Consider the following 10627-nt stretch of genomic DNA (forward strand, 5'->3'; position numbering starts at 1 on the left):
TCCTCTGAACAGGGATAGAAATCCAGAACATTTGAGATCCAAATACCTCAGAATAATCGAGCCAGGTACTCTACTCTGCTGTCTTCATTCCACTCACTGTTGGTTGCGGCGGCAGTGTTTGTTCAAGGATGCGAGAGGATTAGGAATGCAGTGATGGTGGTGGTTGTAATCGGCATTGCAGAGTGTGTGTTCTGTTAATTTGTGAAATATTTATTGGGTGCCGAGTAGCGGAGTGTAGTGCATTTGAACATATTAGTATTTGCACCTCGAGCCAGGTCAGATATATTGGGCCTAAGCCTGAATTTCAACATATGAGCCCAAACCTAACGAATTCTTTTCCTAGTGTTCAAAATGACCTTTAAATAGCCCACTCATACACTTATAATTAGGGCTGGGGAAAAATATCGAAATACCGGCCTTATCATACCGAAAAAATATCGAAAATACCGAATTTTCGGTATACCGTGACTTTCGGTACGGTATGATACCTTACCGATAGATTCCGGTAAGGTAACGGTATGAGTTTTCAAATACCGCGGTATACCGCTACATACCGAAATCCGATATATACCGTAAACTAAGGTATATACCACAAAAATATAAACACAATTATATACAAAATATATTTTATATTTTTTTAAATTATAAAATCTATTGTGAAATATAAATATAATTTATTCATAATTATATTTAATTTATTTTTAAAATTATAAAATATAAATAATATTTTAAAAACTCTAATTTTCTATTTTAATTGATGTTGAAAGTTAGGTATACCGCAAAAGTAAGGTATATCGAAGTTCGGTACGGTATACCGAAAATGAGGTACGATATCGGTATGGAAATTCGTCATACCGAAAATAAGGTATATCGAAGTTCGGTATACCGAAAACTTTGGTAAGGTAAAGGTATGACTTTTTCGCATACCGTATTTACGGTAAGGTATACGGTATGGTGGTTTTGATAAGGTATACAGTACCTACCCACCCCTAGTTATAATCGCTGAATTCATGAATAAATTAAAGTCGTTAGTATAATTAAGAATCCATTAATAATGTATATATACCAATATACCATACATAATACAGGGTTAAAACGCAGCTAGTTAGAGGTTATTCCACTTGAGCATGTCTATTAATATTTGCAACAGTTTCACTAGAGGCTATGTTTATTTTTCTCTTTTATTCTGTACTCTTTATAACCTAAAAAAACTTAGATTCGTGAAATCATATCTTGGCATGTCTCAATAGTGCTAAGGTTTCACCTTTCACCGTATTACAACTTTCCATCACATTTCACCTATATGAGTAACTAATTTAATGGTAGGTAAATTTAATTTGCCTTGTCTAACTTTACCTAGATACGTGTATAACTCTTGTACATGAATCTACTCCATAAAGTTCGATCATGAGCCGGCATCCACAAACTCAAGAAATTTCTCTCTTTGTAGTGAAAAAACCCCACTAACTATCATGTTCTATATAGTTGTCCATTTAGAGGTAATTATAGATGTAGCTCTCTTCTCCACTCCCATGGCTTCCCTTCACTCCTCTCCCAACCACAAAATCGCTTCTTCCCACCACTTCCTTCCACCACCCACCCAAACGCAGCCAACAAACCTCAATCCATACTCCCCCAACAAAACAAAATTACGTGACCGATCCATTCACATTATTACAAGCTGCTCAACACTCTCAAGCATCGAAACCGGGTCTCGCCCCCTCCACCAAATCTGGCGCCAAATCCAGGGCGAGAACAACTGGGATAACCTTGTAGACCCCATGAACCCCCACCTGCGCCGAGAAATCATCCGCTACGGCGAGATGGCCCAGTCCTGCTACGACTCCTTCGACTTCGACCCCCACTCCAAATACTGCGGCACCTGCAAGTACGACCCTCCCAGCTTCTTCCCCCGCCTCGGCATGTCCGGCCGCGGCTACACCCTCACCCGCTACCTCTACGCCACCTCCAACATCAACCTCCCCAACTTCTTCCAGAAATCCACCACCAACAATATTAACAATATCTGGAGCCCCCACGCCAACTGGATGGGCTACGTCGCCGTCGCCACCGACGCCGACGAGATCCGCCGCCTCGGCCGCCGCGACGTCGTGGTGGCATGGCGCGGCACTGTCACCTACCTCGAGTGGATCCATGACCTCAAGGACATCCTCCGGCCCGCCCACTTCCGCGACGACCCCAACGTCAAGATCGAGTCGGGCTTCTTCGACCTCTACACCTCCAAGGAGAAGGAGCAGGACTGCGCCTTCTGCTCCTTCTCTGCCCGCGAGCAGGTCCTCGCGGAGCTGAGGCGGATCATCCACCGCTTCAGGGGCGAGGACCTCAGCATCACCATCACGGGGCACAGCCTGGGCGCCGCGCTGGCCCTGCTCAGCGCCTACGACGTGGCGGAGGTGCAGCTCAACAGCGGTATCCCCGTCACGGTGTTCTCCTTCGGGGGGCCTAGGGTAGGGAATTTGAGGTTCAAGGAGCGGTGCGACGAGCTGGGGATCAAGGTGCTCCGAGTGGTGAACGTGCACGACCGGGTGCCGACGGTGCCCGGGATCATCACGAATGAGAAATTTCAGTACCAGAAATACCTAGAGGATGCAATGTCATTTCCATGGAGCTACGCACACGTAGGTGTGGAGTTAGGTTTGGATCACACACACTCCCCATACCTAAAAAACACCATGGACTTGAGATGTGCTCACAACCTTGAGGCGCATTTGCACTTGCTGGATGGCTACCACGCCAAAGGTACACTCTCGTCGTCACTCACTCTACGTAAATTCATCCTATAATAATTAAAAGCTCTGACTCACTAACTCATACGTGCATATTAGTAGACCAATCAAACCACTACCTAATAATGAATGTTTCATCTAACTTATTTGATTCATTTTTTTTATCTTTAATTTTTTTTTACAAAAAGTCAACAATACTAGCATCTCTCTCCATTTAACTATTTAATTAGGAGTACACTAGTTTCTCAAAATATCGACAATGAGATGTATATATCCAATAGGTGAAAAGTTTTGGTTAGCGTCCAAAAGAGATATTGCACTGGTGAACAAGAGCTGCGACTTCTTGAAGCCGGAATATGGCGTGCCGCCAAATTGGTGGCAGGACGAGCACAAAGGGATGGTGAGGAGCAGAGAGGGGCGGTGGGTAGTGCCGGAACGGCCAAGGATGGAAGCGCATCCGGCCGACACGGCCCACCACTTTGAGCAAGTCATCAAGTATGCAAAGTAGAGGTGGGAGGAGTTGTTTTAGGCGTGATGGAAAAATTGGGGATGGTGTGGTGTGGTGCCAACTCCACTACCGTATTTCGTGGCTGTTGTTTTCTTTTCTCCTTTGTTCGGTGCAGTATTGTATAGTCGTGCTTTCATGAGTTAGGGATGTTATATAAGTGGAATTCTTGCTTCATTTCGCTTCTTTCATTATGTTGCTAATTGATTTTTCATAAATAGGAGGAGTACTTCAAATGGCCTGACCTTTTGAAATTACTACTTGCAAATGGTTGCAAATAAATAGTAGTAGTAATTCCTAACCAAAAATATAATTGCTCTTTTCCAATAGTACCATTTTGGCTCCTTCCAATTTTTCCACTCTATTGAGGTAGCCCTATTAATTATTATACACTTATAATATTCTAATAATTTTTTTTTCTATCACTCTTTTACTTTAACAATTGTGTATTAAAACTAATGTCTACTTTTATGAACAGGGGAAATATTAAATAATACTTCCTTCGGGGTTGTGTTAGTGTGCTAACTAATTTACAGCAATAACTAATAACTTTCAATATTGTGCATTAAAATTATCAACACAAAGACATAATTATATCAATACAACATGTAAATTTAAAATGTCAACACAAAGACATAAGTTTATCAGCACAAGAAGATTGATAAATTTATGTCTTTGTGTTGATGTTTTTAACATACAAAATTGATAATAGTTAGTTATTACCATAACTTAGTTAGTATTTGATCACACACCTACTTCCTTCATACATCATTTAAAGAGTCATTTTGACTCGGCACGAATTTTAAGAAATTATTTGACTTTGAAAAGTAAAGGGAGAAAGTGAGTGGAATATGGGACTCATTTAAAGTATTAATATTAGATTTTGAATGTAAAGAAAATTTATGAAATATGGGGTCCGCATATTAAAAGTAGAATAAAGTAAATGTTTCTATAAATCGTGGACAATCCAAAATGGCAAAATAGTTCTATAAATTTGGTCATTGTCTATTTGTTTGTTTTTTTAATAATTGTTTTATTTTTTTTCTTTAGAAAAATAATGCAGCTGCAGTAGGTGCTCTCTCCGGTTGTCGGTTCTCCGACATATCACGTGGGTTCAATACTAGGCCTGCTTATTCAGCTAGTTCTAGTTCTAACTGGATCGGTTGACCAGTTAACCGGTGTCAAGTTTTCATAAACTCCAACCAGGACCAATGTAATTTTAATATAAATTTATTTGTAATTTTAATTAATTCAATACTAAAAAAATTATAATCCAACATCTAGAAATATAACAAATAATACATAAAAATTGAAATAAAAACGCAAAAAATACAAATCAACAATACAATAATATTCATGTCCTTAATTGATGGTTAAGAGTGATGCCAATCGCCAAGTGTAGTACTATTTTGTAAAAATCATCAAACAAATTAACAAATAGTAGGTCGGACAAGTTTTTGTTGGCAATTCTTTTTAAGAAAAATGAGTTCTAAAATTTAGCAATTTTTTTAAAAAAATAGGTTTTAAAATTGAAATCCATTTTTCTTGTTTTTTGGCTAAACAAATGAGTATTCAATAGAATTTCCAATACTAATTGATCTTGTTATAACTTTTTGGTTTAAACCGGAATAATAGTTAATCCGGGTGTTTTGGCATCAATAATGGAGTACGTTGAATAGCCCACTTATATTCTTGGTCTAAAGATACGTTTCATAGTCTCTAATTGGATCAGAGATTCTGAATATTTCCAATTGTGCAAAATATAAAGGTGCTGTGAATTAATCTGAGAGTGGTAGATGGGGCTGATTTAGGACTTCAGGTTGTAGTATCAAATGATACACTGGGATGCATATTACCCATACAAACTACAACTTGGGCCCAAGATATTGATGGATTTTTTAAATATTACTAGTAACTATATAGTGGCATTTTAATTGTTCTGATTTACAACTACTTCCTTCGGCTGTTATTTATAGTCTCATTTTAACTTTTATAGTCTCATTTTAACTTGACATAAATTTAAAAAATTATATATCTTTATAAAGAAAAATGGAGAAATGGGTTAATGGAATGTGAACCCTACTTTTATGTATTGGTTTTAACTGGACGGTGGAGCCACTTGTTTAGAATGGAAAAAAGGTAAATGTGACTTTAAATCGTGAACATCTAAAATAGCTAAATGAGACTTTAAATCACGAATAGATGAAGTATTATTGTCCAGAAGGAAAGTTTTTGGGGTGTTATGTTTAAGAAAATTTGTCTATTACCTTTCATAATTTATGTAGTAGTTTCGTTCCGAGGTCATCTCCAATCATTTATGTTAAACTCAAACTCATTTTTGAGTATGTGTCATCTGAAAAAGTAGTTTCACAAAAATTTGCAGTGGCACCGCACCATATTTAGTGTTATTCCATAAAAAATAAAAAATTAGGTTTAAATTCAATGTATGATTGGTGAACTTTTCTACACAAAAATGAGTTTTGATGTGTCTTAACTAAGCATTATCCAATTGAATTGTTTGGTTGGGGTGTTAATAGAATTTGGAGTACTATATGTGTTTTTTTTTATACACACATTGAGACTCGTATTGGGACTAACAAAAAAATTATGGGTTTTAGTTCGATTCACTAACACATTGACTTTTTATAAATTTCTCGTACTTAGAGATTTTTATAATTTTTTTAGTATACTGATTGTTAAAATCTACCATTGTAAGTTGTTAAATTTCCGAAAGCTGTTAATCTTTGATTCTTTCTTTAAAATTCTTACTTTTTTTGCATATTTTATGCTTGAAATTGGCACACTAATTAGAAAACTTAATAATATAGGAAGAATAATGTTTACAAATAAAAGACAGGGTTCATTAGTTATCACAAAATTTATGATATTTGCTAGTTTTGTTAGTATACTAGAAATATGTACACACATGGTTTGGTGATTGTACATATACTAAAACACAAACAAATGCATACAATTTGTCAATATAAAATTGAATCAGACAGTCTAACACATGCATGAAGATTAGAGCATCCCAAAGCTCTACAAATTCAGTGAAACTGCACGTGTGCCCTTCATTAAACTCATTTCAAATTTTAAGGTTTCAATTTTAATTTTCAAATATCAGGGTGGTATCCAAAGTCCAAATGTCCTTTAAATTGGTTTTTTTAATCTACAATTTGTCTATATTTGAGCTGAACTTATGACAATGTTCATGACTTTCCTATACATGTCTTAATTATATCTTAAATATCTTGCAGTCTTAATTAGTATACTACCCAATTAACTGTTTCTGGGGTGGTGGGCTAAACTGTCGGAATTAATTTTAAAATATTGGAATTTAAAGATATCAAACTGCAGCTAAATCATTATGTTAAGGCATAATTAATAAATGTCCTTCGAATTCACCTAATAAAATGTAAAACACATTAGTAATTCCTAAGATTAATATGAATACCATGAGTTCCCTCTAAAGGATATTTGGGCCTCCCTCTCTGCCTTTTAGTTAAGTTCTAATTCTAATAGTTTAATAGATATATATATATATATATAGGATTGTGTTAAAATGACAACACATCTTAAAGTAACATTATACCACCATTCCTAGCCAATCATTTGTACATGTGGACGAATAATAAGCTGCCATGTGGCAATCATAAAAATTGCTCAAGGGTAAATTTTCACGGACTGCAATATCCAATACACTAGATCTGCAATTTTTCCCGACTGCAATATCCAATACGCTGGACTGCAATTTATAGATTGCAGTCTAGTGTATTGGATATTGCAGTTTATCGTTTATAATATTGCAGTCTAGCATTGTGTCACAGTGTCATTTTAAGAGTGTTGTTATTTTAACGCAATCCTCTATATATATATATATATATATATATATATATGTCCACTAAGAGAAATCATTGTGTTTGTGTTTTAAAAGTAGGCCATGCCATTCACAACAATATAATACTCTACTATACTCAACTATTTTCTTGTAAAGAATAGATTTAATTTAAGAGACAATATAATTAAAGACAGAATGATATACGAAAGATAAATTAGACCCACTATTATAATAAATTATAAACAATATTCACTCTTATCACTTTAATATTTACCAAATAGGAGTGTATTAATCCAAATAAAGGAATATGCATTTTAGCAATGACGGTAGCACGATGGTGGTTCATGTTCAATAGTAGTAAAAGGATTCGTTTAGCTAAAGACTTTCACATTTTCGAGTAAATTTGTAAATTCACTTACCAATTCCTTTTCGTTTTTATGAACTGGTACATATTCAAATTAATTATATGTATGTATAGATATATGATTCAGATCTTGTGAAAAGAAGAAAACATGCCTTTTAAGACTTTGAATTTTAAGACGACCTTATTTGAATTGCAGCCAAACATTAATAAAGTCGAAAACTAATTTATTTATTAAAAAGAAAAATTACTCCCTTAGTCCGAAAAATAGTAGTAATACATTCTTTTCTTTTCTTGGCTTAGTGTGACATGAGTTTTAATAAAAGCTAAGTAGTCTGTTTTGTGAGTAGAGTCCACTTTATCTATTAGCTTCAACAAATATGCAAAATAAGACTAAAGTATAAAAAAAATGAAAAATAAAAAAATAATAATTTATTAGTTTGATTTTCTTTCTATATTTTCATATTCGTTTTAAATTAATACTCCCACTTCCCTTAAATTAAGGATTCTTAATCATTAAACATACCTTTACCCCAAATCATTCCTTAGCCACATGTAGTATATATATACATGCAAAAATGAAGAGTTGAAAATGCTTTGGTTGTCTCCTCTCAATCCCTATTTATATATATCTTCTTTCCCCAGAATCATTTTTCACAGATCTAAGAGATATACACCTTCTTTGCTACTGTTTATTCCCTATAGCAAGGTTCCTCAACCTTTGTATTTTTTGGTATGTTTTTCCTGTTAAATCCTTAAAAGAAGAATGCAAAAGAGAAAACGAGGAATATGGTTGTGCTTTTGAGTCAAAAACGCTAGTGGTCGACAAAGTAATCCAATTAGCGCTTTTACCCTTTCCCCCATCCTTAAAGCTTTCACTTCAAACCTCAGATCAAATTCCACACTTATATTTTTTCTACCCAAAAACAATGACTCCTTCGTATACAAAAAAAACCAAAAGAAGAAGAAGAAGATCATCAAGATCACCATCTTCTTCTTCAAGAAGAATAATCGAGAAGAAGCATTTCAATTCTCCGGCTCCGGTGAATGAGGTGGAGGTGGAGATTTTAGATTCGGGCAGCTCCACTCCGAAAGGGGAAAGGTTTCGGATACCGGAGATGACGAGCTGCCCTCCTGCGCCCAAGAAGAGGCGGATACGCGCCGCTGTGAGCTGCTCCTTGAGGCGGAAGCCGACGTTTTTCGCCTCGCCTGATATAGACCTCTTTTTCTACTTCGCGCTTCGTGGCGTTCCCTTCGAGTGCTAGGCTTGGATCTTACTAGTGATTGCTTTTGTATTTTTGCAATGTTTTTAAAACTCGCAATCTGAATCATGAGGAGGAGATGTTTTTCCCTTTTATTAACTTGCTATCTGAATCATGAAATCTCGCGATTGTAGTGGAGTTGGTGTAAAATAGTTATCGTATCGATTCATGTTGGTAGATGGATCGACCAAGGTATTGGTTCATGGTTCAGACTTTGTGTGATTAGTGGTGGAGATTTTGGATTAGTTATTAGTGCTTTTTTTGTATTAGTGTATGGGATGTATACCTCATAAACCAATCATAGCTTTTGGGATATGTTCTTTTCCTTTTGCTCTTTGTAATTTTTATTTCAAAGGAATTGGTGGGAATTTGAGATTCCTGCAGCCAAGATTGGTGTGCTCATGTTGTTCCTATTTTATTTGGACGTGATACTTTTGTCAACTGAGGATATGTTTAATCCCAGACTCATTATAGCCAGTTGTGTAAATGGAAAACGATATTTTCTTTAAAAAATACTACTGTACTATCAAATTGTAGGCTTGAAAAAGTTGTTCATTAGTTTTGAATTTTAGAGCAAATCTCAATTATAGCATAAAGTTATGGGACAAGAATTCCCTAATGAAAAGGTTAAATAAATAAATAGCACATTTAGACTAAGTGATTGAGTTCCACATATAGAAGTGATTATAATGATTATGTGGTGACTGAAATGAATGATAGTGATGTCCATCCCCTCTCTACATAAAATTGTCTAGACTAAACTCCATTAATATAACAATTAGCAATGTCTTACACTGAAAAAAATGGTTGTTTGCAAGCACCGATTTGGTCGGAAAATGGCATATATAAATTTCCGAGCACTTTTTTTGGAAATTGCATGTGCTCTGTAAAATGGGAGTCACCACTAAGTTTTAATATCTAATAGTACGTTTTATCAATATATTAGATATCGATAAACATTGCTAGAGGAAGGAGTAGGTTATACAAACTCATTTTAAAATAAGAATTAGGACTTTTTGTAAGACATATGAAATCCTTGTATAAAAAAAACTTACGAGGGATTTATTCAGTACCACAAATTCATTCAAGAAAGTAACAAGTCCATTGTAAATATTCACTAATATTTAAAGATCCAAGACAATTCATAAATTTTTTTTTAGTCGATTTCTATATGATTCACTATTTAAAGGTTACACTAAGCTCAAAATATAAATTGTTCCATAAATCAAAGCAATATCTTGAAAAAATTGGTTTTTACTGCTCAATTATATTTTGAATTTCACGATTTTATCCCTATGTTGAGGCAAGAAATAGATAGACTTTTATATTAAAAACATTGAAATCGAAAAGCCTGTTAATAATAAGACTATTGTCTTTTAACATATGAAAGGTGATATTATTGTCAGATTTCTTTTTCTATTATTAACATTTGGTCTTTATCTTGTGTCAGTTAATTGTAGGGTATCCAACATGTCTAATGGAATCCAATGAAAAGGCTCGTGCGGATAGTGATCATTTGTTTCAGATTTAGGGATAGGGAATCTTATGCATTTTCTCATCATTTTTATTTTTTGTTTCTCCATAAATTACATTCTTTTGGGACATTCTGATTGATGATCATCATGATTGCACTTCTATAAACCGAAATTGTATTTATGCTACTTCTGTCAAGGCTAACATCATTTGGTTTTCCATACTTTATTTCTTTTCTCATCTCTCTCTTTTTTTTTATCCTTTTTTGGGTGTACTATGATCATCATTTCTTGCTCTAGGGAATATTATAATTGCTGGTCTTTGGGAATTTAGACCACATACACACTACGTTTTAAAGTTTTCTTTAAACATGCCAAACAAAATGGTTGGACACATACCTACCTTTATCTGATGATATACAGAAAATTTTTACTTTGATAA

The 10627-nt window shown here is 34.9% G+C and overlaps 2 protein-coding genes across 2 annotated transcripts; both read left to right on the plus strand.

Moving 5' to 3' along the window:
- Positions 1–1521: 1521 nt before the first annotated feature.
- Positions 1522–3429, plus strand: LOC125220072 (phospholipase A1-Igamma3, chloroplastic). Its single transcript, XM_048122195.1, has 2 exons — positions 1522–2760; positions 3029–3429. Exons 1-2 carry the CDS (start codon positions 1533–1535, stop codon positions 3253–3255), a joined length of 1455 nt encoding a protein of 484 aa, XP_047978152.1. The 5' UTR covers positions 1522–1532; the 3' UTR covers positions 3256–3429.
- A 4951-nt stretch (positions 3430–8380) lies between these two features.
- Positions 8381–8716, plus strand: LOC125220767 (cyclin-dependent protein kinase inhibitor SMR9). The gene has a single exon (XM_048122910.1). The coding sequence runs from the start codon at positions 8381–8383 to the stop codon at positions 8714–8716; it is 336 nt and encodes a 111-aa protein (XP_047978867.1).
- The last annotated feature ends 1911 nt before the right edge of the window (positions 8717–10627 follow it).

The sequence above is a fragment of the Salvia hispanica genome, chromosome 4, assembly GCF_023119035.1.
Source record: "Salvia hispanica cultivar TCC Black 2014 chromosome 4, UniMelb_Shisp_WGS_1.0, whole genome shotgun sequence".
Classification (NCBI taxonomy): Eukaryota; Viridiplantae; Streptophyta; class Magnoliopsida; order Lamiales; family Lamiaceae; genus Salvia; species Salvia hispanica.

What these genes read in the sequence shown, in the direction of transcription:
- LOC125220072 (XM_048122195.1), top strand. Translation starts at nt 1,533, where the DNA reads ATGGCTTCCCTTCACTCCTCTCCCAACCACAAAATCGCTTCTTCCCAC. An exon ending in GGATGGCTACCACGCCAAAG is followed by an intron (nt 2,761 to 3,028) that starts GTACACTCTCGT and finishes TATATCCAATAG; the next exon opens with GTGAAAAGTTTTGGTTAGCG.
- LOC125220767 (XM_048122910.1), top strand. Translation starts at nt 8,381, where the DNA reads ATGACTCCTTCGTATACAAAAAAAACCAAAAGAAGAAGAAGAAGATCA.